Genomic DNA, 15,988 nt, shown 5'->3' with positions numbered 1-15,988 from the left:
TCTTGTCCATCCATCCACCCCTTCTTCTATCCACTTATCTCATTATCTACCCTTTCAGCTAGCTACTCATCCAGCCTATCCTGTTGTCCAGCCAGCCGTCCTTCTACCACTGCCAAAGCTTCTGATCCTGACAGACAGAAGGTTCCAGAAGGCTAATCTCCTGCACTCAGACCTGGAGACCTTGGAGTTGACACTCTTGCCAACCCCACCCTCTTGTCACCAACCCCCTCTGTAGAGGCCACCACCTCTTGTCTCCTGAGGGCATCTGCCCAGTGTTCCCTGATCTATTGATTCTCAACCCTGGACACCAGGGCTTGAACCTGTTTGGCTAAGTCATTATGAGTTAATTGAAAACACCAAGATGAGCTTTCCAGGACACTGAGATGCAAGCCAGGAGGGGCTTCCAGCCAGGAGACGATGCCTTTGTCCTCATGGGAAACCTTTGCCTACTAACTTTTGACTAATTATTTCTCTAACCACCTTGGACTATACTTTGAGACAGGCATTTCTCATTACTTCCTACCTTCCTAGAGAGAAATACAAGGTTAACCTCCGTTTTCGTTTGTTTTTTTTTCAGACAGATCGATGAACTCATGACTGTTCATGCCTATGTTCCCAGCTACTTGGCTACTTGACAAGAGGAAAGGAAAAAAGAAAAGAAAAAGAGAGAGAAAAGAGAAAGGGGTGGAGATGTAGCGCACGAGTGGAGTGTTTACCTAGCATGTATGAGGCCCAGGGATCAATCCCCAGTACCAGGGAAAAAATGAAAAGAAGGTCAGAAGGTAAAGTACTTTCCCAGGGGACCCAGCCCTGTCGGTCCCCTCTAAGACCTCGCAGAACATAAGAGAATATGCTTTCAGGGGACTGTGTTTGAGGATGTCCCTGCCTGGTGCAGAGCGGCTGAAGAAGGCCACATGCTAAGTCCTGTGAACAATAACCAAGAACCCTTCCCGCCCCCGACCGCCTGCCCAGGGTTCACACAGCTTTCAGTCTTGCCTGTCCCAGATCTCGGAGCTTTCTTCAGGTGTGTTCAGCCTGTCCCCTCCTCGTGAATGCCACCCACTCCACAGTCACCTTATCTCATCCCCAAGCACAGCAAGTCCTCCTGCTGACAGACAACCTGTGGGACCGTCCCGTATTTTCTCACTGACTGTAATCCTACACTGCCGAAGGTGATGCCCTACCACGTCAAAAGGTTTAGACGTGAGGCTGGTCGTCTGCTCCCAGGCAGAGGGTTCAGAACTGGCACTCAGCCAACTCCACCCTCTTCTGGTGCCCCATCTTCTTGTCCATACTTTCTATAGAGGCCACTGATGCTCTCCCCTACCTCCCAAGGGCTCTGCCCGGTGTTACTTGAGGGTTCCAGGGCTCTACCAGATCACTGTTGATGACTGTCAGCCTCATACAGGGCTACTTAACATCAGCAGAACGAGCAGAGCCTTCCTCCCACCTGCCTGGGTGGGTGTTCCCAAGTACAGACAGACTGCTTGGTGGCCCTTGCCTGGTTAGATGCACTTGAGGCTGAAGTCTTCAGAGAAGGTGGGGTCTGTTGCGTGGTCCCTGCTGCTGGCCTGGGACTAAAATCCACCCTAGGGTTTCTTTTATAACCCAGACTGGTCTGGAACTCACTATGTAGCTAAGGATGACCTTGAACTTTTGATTCTTCTACCTCTGGGTATTTTACAGGTCCACAACACTACGTCCAGTTTATTAAAGCCCAGGGCCTTTCTGTATGCTAGGCAAGCACTCTCCAAGGGAGATGGAGGCCCCGCCTTCGCCCCACTCTCCCTCCCAGCCTTGAGGTTTGCACGCTGGTCACTGAGTCGACGGTAGTCACTAGCTCAGATGGCAGGCATGGCATGCACGGGATCTTGTTCCCTGAGACAAAGGCTGGTGCAGAGGGCATGTGAATAAATCATGAGGGGCCCACAGCAGGCCAGCAGGCCATAGCTGACCTCATTCTGGAAGTGAGAGTAAGCAGCTGCGTGGTGAGTGGCTGGGGTGTGGCAAGGGGCAAGGGGCAAGGGGCACCGTTACCCTTGTTCCTTGAGAAAAGCTTACAGGTCAGGGTGGTTCACTCGGGAGGTGGGGAAGCAGAGGTGGAAACAAAGGTATCCCGGGGCTTCAGGTGGGAAAGAGAGGCGCGGGTGGCATACTTCCCCAGAATCTTGGAGCTGTCCTGGGAAAGTGAATGGTGGAGGAGGAGGAAGGGCAAACAGACAGAGTGAACTGAGAAAGAGCCCCTGGGAAACAGTGAAAGGGCAGAGAGAGAGAGAGAGAGAGAGAGAGAGAGAGAGAGAGAGAGAGAGGAGAGAGGAGAGAGGAGGGAGGAGGGAGAGAGGGGAGAGAGAGAGAGAGAGAGAGAGAGAGAGAGAGAGAGAGAGAGAGAGAGAGAGAGGCAGACATATATACACACAGAGAGAAAGAGACAGACAGACAGACAGAGACATACACATATACACACAGAGAAACAGACACATACACATATACACACAGAGAAACAGACAGACAGACGGACAGACAGATGCAGACAGAGAGACAGGGACAGAGAGACAGAGACAGAGACAGAGAGGGGCTGAGGGGGACAGAGAGAGGTTAAGGCACAGAGGGAAACTGAGGAGAACAGAGAGACCGAGAGGGCCTGAGGGTCGTGAGAACACTGCTCTACCAAGACAGAGATGGGAGCAAAGGCCAAAGCAGATGGAGAGCGAGCAGGACATGGAGCAAGAAGAACACACTGGGACACCAGCCAGAGAGGTGCAGGCAGGACATGGGGCCGAAGGAGACCAGCCAGCTTGGGAGCCTGGCCACCTGAGTCAGTGAGGAGCCCAGGGTGTAGTCTGTGCTCCTGTGAAGGTTGGGAGTGCTCTAGGAGGAAGGTGAAGAGTTCAAAGACGGACTGAGGGAGCACCAATGGAAGACAGTAGTGACCTTAGAGAAGCTGGGCTCTCCTAAGCCCAGAGCCAGAAACGAAACATAGCCACAGCTCGCACTGGGCCACTTACCTACAGGTTGAGGAGACCCAGCTGGGACAGAAAAGGTACCACGCCTATACCCATGGCCCTACCCGAGGGCCCAGCAGATGGCAGCCTCCCTGAAGGGGACTCCAGTCCATCCACAGGCACCGCAGGACCCAGCCAAGACATAGCCAGCCCTACTGCCCGCAGACGGGCCCTCCTCCGTGAGCTGGAAGCCCAGGTGCAGGCTGCCTACGGACAGGTAAGGGACACAGACTGTTCTTTACCAAGGGACCCCAAGACTCAGCTGGCTATAAAACACACCCAGAACCAAACCCACATATAGGTGACCAGAGTGGTCAGGAGAAGTTAGAGAACCCATATGCCACCTCTGTTGACACTGAGGGATTGGTACCCAGAGTTGGCCCTCCATGCACTATGTCCAGCTCTGAATGGATACAGGGTTAGACAGGCGTGCACGGGAACTTCAGACTGGGCGGAAATAAAAGCAGGTAGGTTCTCTCTCTCTCCGAGGACTTCATCCTCCAGTCCCCAGTTGCCACACTAGGAGTTGAGAATCCAGCTGGCACAAGCACCGGGTGCTTCTTCTGGAGGGATCCAAGCATGCTTCTGAAGGTGCTGACTGGGGGAGATTAGTGCAAGGCTGAGAGACGGGTTGGTTGGAGGGGGGTACACTGTTCAGAAGACTGTTCCTGAGGAAGATCTGGGAGACTGTGCCTTCCAGGGGGCCTTTCCTCTGAGTAAACCCACACACACACTCACAGAGATACTCAGAGATAATCCCGGATTGGATTAGGGCCCAAGCCCCAGGCCCAGGGCTCCCCGCCTGCCCACCCGCTCCTGATCTTGCCCACAAAACCCCAGGAAAATCCTCTCCAGTGCTCCCAGGCTGTCTCTGGAAACAGCAGGGGGCTGGCAGAATCCACAGCATCCTCCCAGGACTCAGGACCTGGCATGGTTCAGAGACCCATGGGGAACTGTGCCAAGCGGCCCTGGCACCGGGGGTCTAAGGTAGGAAGGTGAAGGGGAGACATAAGGCCAGAAACCTGGGTGACCCCATGCCTTGGGCAGATAGTACCCAGAGATGTGGTGGTATTGGGCTGGGTTAAAGATTGGCTCCAGAGGAGATGGAGGGGAGATCGGTATGCCTTCTTTGAAGGAGATGTTTTCCTGGACTTCCCCAGGCTTGCCTAGGTCTCCCCTGCTAAGTCGCTAGGCCAGCTACCCATTCTGTGCAGGCTTGACTCTCTCAGCCTTGACCAGAGTGACCAGAGCTAGAGGCCAGGTCTTGTTCTACCACAGTGAGCTGGCCAAGGCCATCACCTCTTCTGTGCTTTAGTTTACTCAACTGGGCAGTTAGGAGTGAACTCTTCCAGCCTGGAGCTGGGTCTTGTGTACCTAGAGGCCCCTCCCCCTCTGTCAGGTGCTGGGCTCCAGAGCGAGGAGCAGCTGGTGAGGGCTGGAGAGGGGCTACAGGAGACCTGGCTACGAGGGCATTGCTCCAGCTCATGGCTGACTTTGCCACAGGAACGCTGGCAGTGGCCTGGATCCCCCCTAGGGGGCTCCCGCCCCAGCCCTGGCCCCAGAGCTGAGGAGCAGGAGGGGACACAGGGCTACTCAGTGCTCGGCAGCCTGGTGGGGCCAGCATGCATCTTCCTCCGACCCAGCATCGCCGCTACCCAGCTCGTATGTACGGTCACTCTTCTGCCTGCCTGCTGCTCTGGTCCCTTAGCCTCATCACTCCCAAGCAGGCGTGAAGGCTAGAGAGGATGTCAGAGGAAAGACGTGCAACCCTAGGGGTGGGGCAGAGCTCGGGGAACCCCTAGGCCAGGCATGGGGTTGGGTAGAAACCCAAGAAACAGCCACCTAAGAGTTGGGGGTGCAGCCCGGTGGTGGAGTGCTTGCTTGTAACAAGCTCAGGGTTCCGTCTCCAGTACTACAGAAATAGAAAGGAAGTGTTTTCTATTTCTGACTAGAGAGGTGGGACAGTCCTCAGGAGAGGGTCAGGGGCAAGGCAGACCTGCAGTGACGTTGAGGCCAGCTGGGTAGAATATGAGGTTCTGTCTGACCCTGGGATCTACCTCTGTTAAGAGGAGCTCTATACCTCAGCAGACTGTGGGGACAGGGGTCCTCTGGCAGGTTGCAGGGAAAAGGGATCCCTAAGACACCCAGACAGCTGAACAGGACTGGGTAGAATAAGGCACAGGCCTTGGGTACACTGTGGGGCAGGCTGGATGAGAAACCCGGAGACATGTGGGCCAAGAAACTCCTAACCATCTGTGTACTCTGCAGAACCGAGAGCTGAGACCAGAAGAGATCGAAGGTAAAGGGGTCAGGGAGGGGGCAGCTGAGGTGGGGTGTGGGATGGGGATTACAAGAAGAGGCTTGGGGCTAGGGCCTCTGCAAGGTCCAGGAGGAGCGAGAAGGCCATGGAGATGAGACTGGGCAGGGAGAGGTGGCAAATCCTCCCTTCTTTGCCAACCCCGTTGGTCTCAGTGACCACACTGGTCAAGGGCTGCTTTCATATTTGTTCATCTGGCTGACACTTCCTGGATGCCCATGTGAGCCTTGTCCCTTGCTGAAATCCTGCTAACCAGGTAGATAGGCCCCCACCTTCTGGAGACAGCTACAGCCACTGCTGGGTAGAGCACTCTTAGGAAAACCTAAGAATGAGCTGGCCAGGAAGAAATGGGCAGGGAGCTCTTCCTAGTAGCTTTTCTGTCCCTTCTCCCCTCCCGCCTTCTCCTACCTTTTTAATCTCCTAGAAGAGAGATTAACACAACTAGATGCTTCTTACGTTTTGATGAGAGAACAGAATTTTAATACCACACGTGCAAAGGCCCTGGGGTAACAAATAGGAACTGAGGTTTAGCCACAAGAGGGAATTAGAGCCAAAGGGAAAGATGGGCTGGCCCCAGCTGGCAGCCAGGAGGGCGGACTTAGGAAGGGACTAACCTCACTCTGTCTGGCAGAACTGCAGGTCGCCTTCCAGGAGTTTGACCGAGACCGGGATGGCTACATTGGCTACCGGGAGCTGGGTGCCTGCATGCGGACTCTGGGCTACATGCCCACGGAGATGGAACTCATTGAGATATCACAGCAAATCAGTACGTGCTTCAGACCCACCCGAGCCTGAGGCCCCAGCCCTGGCCCAGCCCTGGCCCAGCCCTGAGGTAGCTGCGTGGTCTGTTCCAAGAGCCCAGGATATAGTTGACATTAAAGGGAGAGCCTGCGAACCTGCTGGGAGAGCAGGGAGGATGACATGATCCCCATTCACCAATAAAGAGACTAAAGCTCAGAGAGGTGAAGTACTTGTCTAGAGTCACACAGCAGGGGCTCAGGGAAACCAAGAACCTGTGTCTTAAGAGCCCAGCTGACTGGTGACACATGCCTTTAGTCCCAGCACTTGGGAGGCAGGCAGATCTCTGATTCTGAAGCCATCCTGGTCTACAGAGCATGTCCCAGGACAGTCAGGGCTCCACAGAGAAAACACACAAACTACGAACAGAGCCTAGCTGAGGACAATTCCCACAGGAGCTGCTGACGACGATGCAGTTGTTGGCACCGAGGAAGGACAGACCAGCTAATGCCATGAAGGAAGGGGCCAGGGGTCAAAGGAAGGCAGTGGGTTGGGGAACATAGGTCAGGTGCTAGGCTGGGGTCTCTAATGGATGGATGTACCCTCAGGTGGTGGGAAGGTGGATTTTGAAGATTTTGTGGAGCTGATGGGTCCCAAGCTGCTGGCAGAGACGGCAGACATGATTGGCGTGAGGGAGCTTCGAGACGCTTTCCGGGAGGTGCACCTGGGGTGGAGGGGGAGGAGAGGGTGGGTGAGACTATGGGGCAGGGACTGAAGGCTGAGTGGGTTCAGGGCTCAGTCTTTGATCCCATGCCACCATCAATGCTGCCACAGTTTGACACCAATGGGGATGGCTGCATCAGCGTAGGGGAGCTCCGGGCAGCCCTCAAGGCTCTGTTGGGGGAACGCCTCAGCCAACGGGAAGTAGATGAGATACTCCAAGACATTGACCTCAATGGAGATGGCCTGGTTGACTTTGAAGGTAACACTTCCTCTGCTTAGCCACACGTGCCCTCCAGGATTCTAAACCAGTGGTCCTCAACCTGTGGGTTGTGACTGAATATCAGCTACCCTGCATATCAAATATTCCCATGACGGTTCATAACAATAGCAAAAGTTATAGTTACAAGGTAACAACGAAATAATTTGGTGGTTGGGGTCACCACAACATCAGGGACTATATTAAAGGGTTGCAGCATTAGGTAGGTTGAGGACCACTGTTTCTAAGCAGTTCCCAGTTATCATGGAGGGTCAAGGAGGGAGGGATGTCATACTCCCTACTGGTGAGGGAAGAAATTCAAGTCAGTTCTCAGGAAAGCAAAAGTGCTTACTTGGGGAAAGGAAACAGGGAGAACCAAGACTGTAATCTGGGCAACTGAGGCCCCTCCTGCCTGATACACGGATGCCTTTGAAGGTCTCCTCAAGCATCCTTTAGCCCACCCTGGGGCAGGCAGAGCTGCCTCATCTCTAATGGGATCAGGAGGGTCGACCTAAAACCTTGGTTTGTCCCAGCAGAATTTGTTCGGATGATGTCTCGGTGAGCCTGTGTAGCAGCAGTGGACACGCCCGGAGGATCCCAGCCTCCGAACTGCAGAGGACCCTATATGTTCTTGAAGGTCACTGTGCTCAGGACTGTGCATCTCCTCCCCATCCCTGCCTGGGCACAGTGTCCTCGCCTGTCATCACCCCATATCTCGTCCTGGTTCTGTAGCAATAAAGCAGCTCCCAGCTTGTATATTCCACTCATCCTGAAAGGGTGGTCTCTGACCCCAAAAGTTAGTCCTGGAACTGGGCTAACTACAAGTCACCTCAACTGTGAGCGCCAGAGGGTGGAGATTCCCTCTTCTTCCTCTCTGGATCCAACCCAAAGCAAGTGCCAAAAGATATCTCTGAGCTGGGCATGATGGTGCTTGCCTTTTATCCCAGCACTCTGGAGGTAGAGACAGTTGGAGCTCTGTGAGTTCAAGGATGGCTTTATCTACAGAACAAGCTCTAGGACAGCCAGGGCTACATGGTGAAACCTGTCTCTGACCCCCTCCTCCCCTCCCCAAAAAGAAAACACGAACAACAAAAAAGACATCTTTGAACTGCTACACACACACACACACACACACACACACACACACACACACACACACACACACACACACACCAGGGCTCCTCCTGGTCTTTGAAATTTATTTCCAGGACAGAGTCCTTCTCTCTGCTCTGTCACATGTACTCCTGCTCCAGCCTGGGAGGGGCACTGCTCAGAGCTCAGCCTTCAGCATCCAGGAAGGCGCTAGCTGGCAGAAGGGCTCCCCAGGAAGCACATCAGTCTTAGAGCTAGGACTTCTTTCCTCTGGGAGCCCCCAGTAATTCCTGAGCACAGTGAGAGGGAACAGGATTGGCCAGCCCTGCCCATTTCAAGGCCCCTCTAATGGACAGTCTATGCTGGTGAGCCTTTTAGCATAGAGGGTAGGACCCGCCTAGCAGGAATCAGGGACTCCTTCCCTAACCAGCTGCTGTCCTTTTTCTTTACAAGTATCCCTAACCTAACCTACACCTCCACTCTACTAGAGACTCACATCTCCACACACAGAGCCTTTACAGCCCTGGTTCTACACGGGCCTCTACCCACTCCCACTTTTGTAACAAAGTGCCTCAGACTAAGTAAAGTAGAAACATTCTAATTTAACACTCTCATGTCTAGAAGCTAGGAAGGCCAAGACAAGACGCAGGCAGAGACAGTAGGCAGTGACACGTCCTCGTAACCCCAGTCTCAGAACACTAAGGCACAGATCAAGAGTTTGAGGCTAGCCTCAGCCACATAGTGAGATCCTGACTCAAAATGGGAAGAAAGGGCAGATGGTGTGGTGGTTCACAATATTGATACCAGCCAGTCTTGCCAATACACAGAGAGACCATGTCTTGAGAAATAAGAGGGAGCTGGCTACGGTAGTGCATGCCTTTAATCTCAGCACTCAGGAGACAGAGGCAGAAAAATCTGTGTTTGAGGCCAGCCTGGTCTACATAGCAAGTTTTAGGGTGTGTGGTTTGCATATGCTTGGCCCAGGGAGTGGCAGGATAAGAAGGTGTGGCCTTGTTGGAATAGTATTGTCACTGTGGGCATGGGCTCAACTCCCTCACCCTAGCTGCCTCAAACCCAGTCTTCCACTAGCTGCACCAATGCCTGCCTAGATGCTGCCATGCTTCCTGCCTTGAGGATAATGAACTGAACTTCTGAAGATGTAAGCCAGCGCCAGTTTCCTTATGAGGCTTGCCTTGGTCATGGTGTCTGCTCACAGCAGTAAAACACTAAGACAGAAATTGGTACCAGGGGTGGGGTTATTGCTGTGATAGGCCTGACCATGCTTTTGTTTGGAAGAATGGATTTTGGGACTTTGGATTTGGACAGCAGTGGGATGCTTTAAACGGGGCTTAATGGGCTATCCTAGTAGGAATATGGAAGACTTTGCTGCTGAGGGTGATTTGAACTGTGTGGACCTGGCCTGAGAGGTTTTCAGTGGAGAATTTCAATGTGTGGCCTAGAGATTGTAGTACTTTGGGGGAATATGTGGCTGCTTTTTTCCATTGTCCAAAGATTCTGCCTGAGACTAAGGTGAAGAGATTTAGATTAATTGCTTCGAAAATGGAAGTCTCAAAACAGCCTGGTGTTAATTCTGTTGTGCGGTTACTAAAGTTCACTTTTAAGAAGAGCATTTTAATAAAAAGGAGCAAGCTGAGAAAGGGAAAATATAAAATATATGGCTCAAATATTAAAAGGATACCAGGAAGCGAAATGGAACTGAATCATGTATTCAAGGATATTAAATTGAATTAAGGGAGTAGTGAATTTGGGGCAAAAATCCCAGCCAGCTAAGTTTAGGTCCAGGCACCATAGTACAAACCTTTAACCCCAGGAGGCAAAGACAAGCAGAGCTCTGGGTTCAAGGCCAGCCTGGAATAGAGCAAGTTCTAGGTGAAGAATACACCTTTAATCCCAGAAGACAGGCGTGCAGATCTCTGAGTTCATGATCAATCTATAGAGCAAGTTCCAGGACAGCCAAACTTACGCAGTGAAGGAGTTGGAAAAGAGGAAGATGGTGATAATGTAATGGAATAAGGGGGCCACGTTCCAGCCCCAGCAAGCAGCAGAACCTGGCAGCTTTGGCCATGTGGCTCTGGCTTTAGAATCCAGAATAAAAGGGACCACTGGGAAAATTGATGCTGGTTAGCTGGAGCTAAGAAATTAGTGATGGTTAAAAAAAGACCAGCATCACTGAGGTGAAATCTTCTGGGAAGTGTTTTTTCTAAGAACACAAAGAAGCAGTGTTCCAGAAATAGCCAAGGTTGTACCTCATGCTGCAGCTGTACTTGGGAATGTGTGAGAGTCACCCAGGTGATACTGATTTTGAAGACCTGAAGGCATCATGAAGAACAGCTGAGGCTGGGCACTGTGAGAGGCCATGGAAGGACATTGGTGAAGGTGCAGCCCCAGTTGCAGTTGATGGCCCAGGATTGCAGGAGTCACGAAAAGGAGTTGAGGCTTGGCACCATGAAGAGAGCCTATGAGAGGCTATTGGTGAAGCCTAGTTGCAGTGGAAGACCCCAGTGCATTAGAGATGCCAGTACCATGGGATGATCACCAAGAACAGCAGTGGCAGTGGAGTGGATCAACCTGAGCTTAGAGTGCTGCAGAGGGCAGAGCTGGAGAAGTGACACCAGCCCTTTGGAGGAGCCTAGAAGATCAAGTGTGAATCCCAGACATTGAAACAAGAAGCTGTAACATTGAAATTGCCTTGGAGACCCCAAGATGCCAGAGCCGTGGGCCCACTGCTGAGGAAAGTTGCTAACAGGGAGTGGAACCAGCCCAGGAGAAAGAGGTTTGTTGCAGTCAACAAAGATGACAAAGGAGTTGGAGATCTGGAGACTGCTTTGACATCAGACATGGAGATGCAGACTTTGGACTTTGTCCAGCTGGTTTCCTATCTTGCTGTCCTCGTCCAGCTTCAGATGAAGATGTAGAACTGTCAGCTCCTCCTGCACCTTGCCTGCCTGGATGCTGCCATGCTCCTGCCTTCATGATGCTGAACTGAACCTCTGACCCTGTAAGCCAGCCCCAATTAAATGTTGACCTTATAAGACTTGCCTTGGTCATGGTGTCTGTGCACAGCAGTAAAACCCTAAGACATGGGGCAAGATTACAAAGTCTCAAATAATGAAGAGGAGGAAGACAGTGGGGAAGACGACGTCAGCTGCCAATTTCTGACTCACACACACTAATGAATAGGAGTTGGGGGCACACTGATCCTCACGGGATGGTCTCAGGTAGAGCAAAGAGGCAGCCCCAGCTTCCTGAGCGGCATCTGGACTCTGAGGTGCCACTGCTGGCTTCAGCAGCCTCAGCACCACACATCCTGCAGATCCCAATTAATCCTTAATCCTCAATTAAGTGATCCCTACTGCCAAGCCTCCAGCCTTGAGTTGCCTGAGCCCCGTGACTTTTCCAGAAGCTGACACAGAGGTACCATCCACGAGAAGATGTCTCTGCGGGGAGCTGGGAGTGGCAACCCCAAAATTGATGGGAAAGCAGGCGGGGTCAGATGCTCACTGCTCCCCACACCCACTCAAGCCTCTGCATATGGATGGTGAAGGTCACCAGAGGAGGTCTTAGTGACAATGTGTCTGCTGACACTGAGAGCGTGTGCCCCATGCTCTCGAAAAAGAGCCTCTAGTGCATATGTTCGGAAAGATCCCAATTGGAATAGGTCGGGGCTAGAAGGGAAGCTGCCCACGAGCAGACTGCGGAGATCCTGGGTTTCCCAGCTGCTGATCTGTGCTTGCCCAGGAACAGGCTCACTGCCCGGCTCCCGAGCTCAAGTGCCCTGTGGCCTTTGGGCTTCCAGGATCAACTCAGTTCTAAGTCAGCAGTGGCTCACTCCCAGAGTGGCACTCTTTCCGTATCTTTGAACCAAGTTGATTCTTTGCTTGTTCTCCATGCTCCATCACGGCATCCTACCGTCTAGATTAATTTTTAAAAATTACACACATTAAAGTTTGCTCACTGGTGAATAGTCAATGTCTTCCGCTCACCCTCATAGAATCATAGGAAACAGTCTCAGCCTCCTAAAAACACTGCCTAGACTTGAATAACCCTGCTCCACCCCAGACCCCTAAGCAATCTCCTGACCCCTCGCCACCTGCCAGTCTTCTGGAAATTTCCCTTTTCCAGCAAGCTGCGCTGTGGGGATCATACACACTGTAGCTTTTCTTCACTTAGCATCACACACTTCAGATTTATTTATGCTGAGAGGTCCACTCACACCGGGCCCCACTCTGATGTGCAAGTACGTGGTGAAGAGATGGGACACAGGAGAAGTGGAATGGTTCGAGCACTACGAAGAGAGGCAGAGCTGGAGATGTGAGGGTGGAGAGGAGCCTGATGTGAGCTGCCTGCCCTGCCACGTGAGGCTATGATGAAGTCCCTGCCCATGCTGCTGCTGAGGGCCATGTCTGGGTCTGTGACCGTGCAACAGGAGGTGTCTGTGTCTATGTCTGTGGCTCATGCTACCACCAAAAGCCATGTGGGTGTCCCTGGTCTAGGCTGCCCCTTGGGAGCATGTTGATGTCCAAGAGCTGTGCAGAGCTGGCCTCAGTGGCATGGGAGCAGGAGAGCTGGCCCTGCCCCCTGCCAGCGGCAGTTTTGTGTGAGTTAGCTCGGGCAGTGCTGGAGAGTTTGCCCTGGTGCTGTGGGTACAGGAGAGCTGGCAGGCTAACACAGTTGCCACCCAGGCCCAGAGCCAGGGTTATGAGTTGGCTCATCCCGACATCTACCCCATCTGTGAACTGCATGTGAAGGAGCTGGTCCTGCAGATCCAAAATTGCAGGATCTCCATGACACAGAGCAACGACAAGATATCCAAGAGGAGTGCCACCGAGGATCCAGTGTTGACAGTGTAGGCAGAGAGAAGTCTTGATCCAGACCAATGACTCATTGCAATGAACATTTGCAAGTAAAGATGTATAGACAAAAGGGCATACTGTGGGACACACTGCGACACACTACAGCTCCCAGAATGAGATGTTTTTTATTTTTTATTTTCTTTTCATGGAGAGGGTGCAAGGGCAGAGGGCAGAAGAACGGGGAGATGAATAGGATTGAGGTGCCTGATGTGAAATTCACAAATAATTAATACAAAGTAAGAAAAAAAATTCATCTATGTCATCGTTGTATGGAGAAATGGCTCGGCAGTTAGAGAGCTCTTCTAGAGGCTCTCTCCCCACCACCATTATGGAGGCTCACTCTCTCTGGCCACCAAGGGCATTAGGCACGCATGTGGTGCATAGACATACATGGAGGCAAAACATCAATATGTATACAATAATAATTAAAATAAAAAATATTTTACCTGTGATACTTTATGCTAGACATATGATTTCTATGTTGCCGAGTAAAATTCCATTGTTTGGATACACCACAATTAATTCATCCAGACACCTTTTTTTTTTTCTTTTTGAAATAGAGTCTTTCTATGTAGCTCTGACTGTCCTCAAATTTTCTGTGTAGACTAGATGGTCTTAAATTCTGAGTTCTGCCTGCCTCACCTCCCAAGTGCTGGGATTAACTGCAGGAACCATGACACCCACCTGTTCCTATTCACCCATCGAAGGGCATGATAGTTTGTAAATTACATTTGAGACGAAGTCTGGCTCTGTTATCCAGCCTGACCTCAAACTCATGGCTATGGTCCTCAGTCTCTGACTGAGCTCTGGGATTCCAGGAGTGTACTATGCTTGAATCCTGACTCTCTCCCCAAAGAGTCACGTGTTGAAGGTTTGGTTCCCCCAGTTCACGCCACTACTTACTAGGAAGAATGGAAGCTCTCGGATGTGGGGCCTTCTAAGGTGAGGTCACTCTTCTTGCAGGGGACAGTTCCTGGACATTCAGATCCTGGATCTTCATCTTTTTTCACGTTTCATGAAAGTTTCACAGCCATGAATTGGACAGGTTCCCTCTGACAGAGGTTCCAACCAGAGTGGAACAACAGCGAACTGAAACCTGAAGCCATGAAACGCCCTAAGCCTTCCTCTGGGCAACTGTCCGAGGTGTCCTGTCACAGGAGTGGAACATCCGCCCTGTTGCAGGTCATAAAACTGACATAAGCAGCCACACGTGCTCACTCCGCAGGGACAGACATCCTCAAATCAGTTGGTCATCACCCATTCTCTGGGTCATTGTGGTAAGACTATAATTTTGGGAGAAGCTACTGGACTGTCTTCTGCGGTGGCTGTGCCAGGTGTTCCCACCAATGGAGAAGAACTCAGGCTGCCGATGTCCTCGTCAGCCATTGGCGAGGATCAGTTATCCTGGCGAGGTGTAGAGGTATCTCTCTGCTTGTGAATCCATTCATTTGTGAACATTCTAGTATGAAACTTTACAAACATAAAGCCGGTTGTGAGTCTAGCCTTTAACAGCCGAGCTGTCTCTTCAGCCCTAAAACTTTACAGACATAAAGTGGGGAGAAATATACAGAAATACAATCTGGAGGCAGCAAAATGGCTCAGTGGTAATGGTGCTTGCTGCCAAGTTTGACGACCTGAGTTTGTTCTCTGGGACCCACATGGCAGAGGAATCGACCACCTGAGTCCTGTATGTTGTCTTTCAGTCACTACACCATGGCACATGCAGCCCCACACATACAGCCCCACGACACACAGGATAAAAAAACAAAACAACCAACAAAGAACAAAAAAACAAAAAAAAAGATTTTTTGCTTTTGTTTTGTTTTGAATTTGCAAGAGACTGGAGAGATGGTTCAGTGGTCAAGAATGCCTACTACTCCAGAGGCCCTGAGTTCAATCTCCAGCACCCATGTTGGGTGGCTCACAACTGCCTGGAACTCCAGTTCCAGGAAATCTGTCAGCCTCTTAGGGACTCCATAGGCTCCTGCCCTGCCTTGCCCTGCCTTGCCCTGCCCTGCCCTGCACATAGCCACACAGGCACACAGACATATACATAATTAAAAATAGAATACATTTTTAAAGTACTATTTATTTAATGAACACTGCAGCTGTCTTCAGACACACCAGAAGAGGGCATCAGATCCCATTACAGATGGTTGTGAGCCACCATGTGGTTGCTGGGATTTGAACTCAGGACCTCTGGAAGAGCAGTCAGTGCTCTTAACCGCTGAGCCATCTATCCAGCCTGACTTCTTTTTTAAGTAAAGGAAGAACAATGTTAGCTATTCAAATAAAGTTACAGATGGTTGTTGAATGTGTCAGCCTGTGAGGTAAACTGAGTCTGTGGGTCTCACTTCACCTCTGATCTGGACGATGCCATTCTGGAAGGTTCCCAAAATGCAGGTAGGCTGGGTGACTCACACTGTAAGCCAAGCTTAAGAGGCAGAGGCACTGCTATGAGTTCAGGTCTAGCTTGAGCTATTTAGCAAAAATCTTGTCTCAAAAACAAACACACACAAACCCCAAGGACTGGGATAAGGATGTTTATTCTGCAAGCAGGAGGATCTGAGTTTGAATCCGTAGTTGAACATTGAGGTAATAAAGCCAGGCATGGTTGAATGTTCCTCTGACCCCAAAATTTAGGGCCTGGGGTAGAACTGGAGAGGTCCCTGGCCAGTGGAAATGTGAACTTCTGGTTCAATGACACACCCTGTTTCAAGGCAGTGAGGCAAACAGCAGTAGATGAAAACACCGGATATTCTTCTCTGACCTCCTCAATTATACACATGGACTTTAGCACCCACCCACTCCCATCTATGTATCACACACACACACACACACACACACACACACACACACACACACAATTACAGGCTGGGGAAGGCTCCCCCTGGTAAACAGGGCAAGAGGCCTTTGCCAGTTTCCCCCTAGTGAGCAGAGTCTGGTCTTTGGGTAGGCTGCAGCTGTCAGCTCTAACCTTCGGGAC

General features: G+C 51.4%; 1 protein-coding gene across 4 annotated transcripts; it reads left to right on the top strand.

Annotated features, from left to right (window-relative positions):
• The first annotated feature begins 1,867 nt into the window (after positions 1-1,867).
• Cabp2 (calcium binding protein 2) lies at positions 1,868-7,619 on the top strand. Of its 4 annotated transcripts, none has more exons than XM_032895305.1 (7): positions 1,868-1,973; positions 3,012-3,219; positions 5,271-5,301; positions 5,951-6,085; positions 6,666-6,775; positions 6,892-7,039; positions 7,573-7,619. In XM_032895305.1, the coding sequence occupies exons 2-7, from the start codon at positions 3,058-3,060 to the stop codon at positions 7,596-7,598; spliced, it is 612 nt and encodes a 203-aa protein (XP_032751196.1). In that variant the 5' UTR covers positions 1,868-1,973; positions 3,012-3,057; the 3' UTR covers positions 7,599-7,619. The 4 variants fall into 4 exon arrangements, with proteins under 4 accessions (XP_032751196.1, XP_032751195.1, XP_032751194.1 ...); XM_032895304.1 differs by having other exon boundaries at positions 1,868-1,988; XM_032895303.1 differs by lacking the exon at positions 1,868-1,973 and adding an exon at positions 2,070-2,111.
• The last annotated feature ends 8,369 nt before the right edge of the window (positions 7,620-15,988 follow it).

This window comes from Rattus rattus, chromosome 2, assembly GCF_011064425.1.
Source record: "Rattus rattus isolate New Zealand chromosome 2, Rrattus_CSIRO_v1, whole genome shotgun sequence".
In the NCBI taxonomy this organism is placed as follows: domain Eukaryota; kingdom Metazoa; phylum Chordata; class Mammalia; order Rodentia; family Muridae; genus Rattus; species Rattus rattus.
Note: the sequence above shows the minus strand (reverse complement) of the source record. Positions and strands in the feature narration are given on the sequence as shown.

Coding starts and splice junctions, on each gene's coding strand:
- Cabp2 (XM_032895302.1), top strand. CDS start 3,933: ATGGTTCAGAGACCCATGGGGAACTGTGCCAAGCGGCCCTGGCACCGG. Junction 3,990..4,505: donor CCTGGCACCGGGGGTCTAAG/GTAGGAAGGTGA, acceptor ACTTTGCCACAG/GAACGCTGGCAGTGGCCTGG. Junction 4,665..5,270: donor GCATCGCCGCTACCCAGCTC/GTATGTACGGTC, acceptor TGTACTCTGCAG/AACCGAGAGCTGAGACCAGA.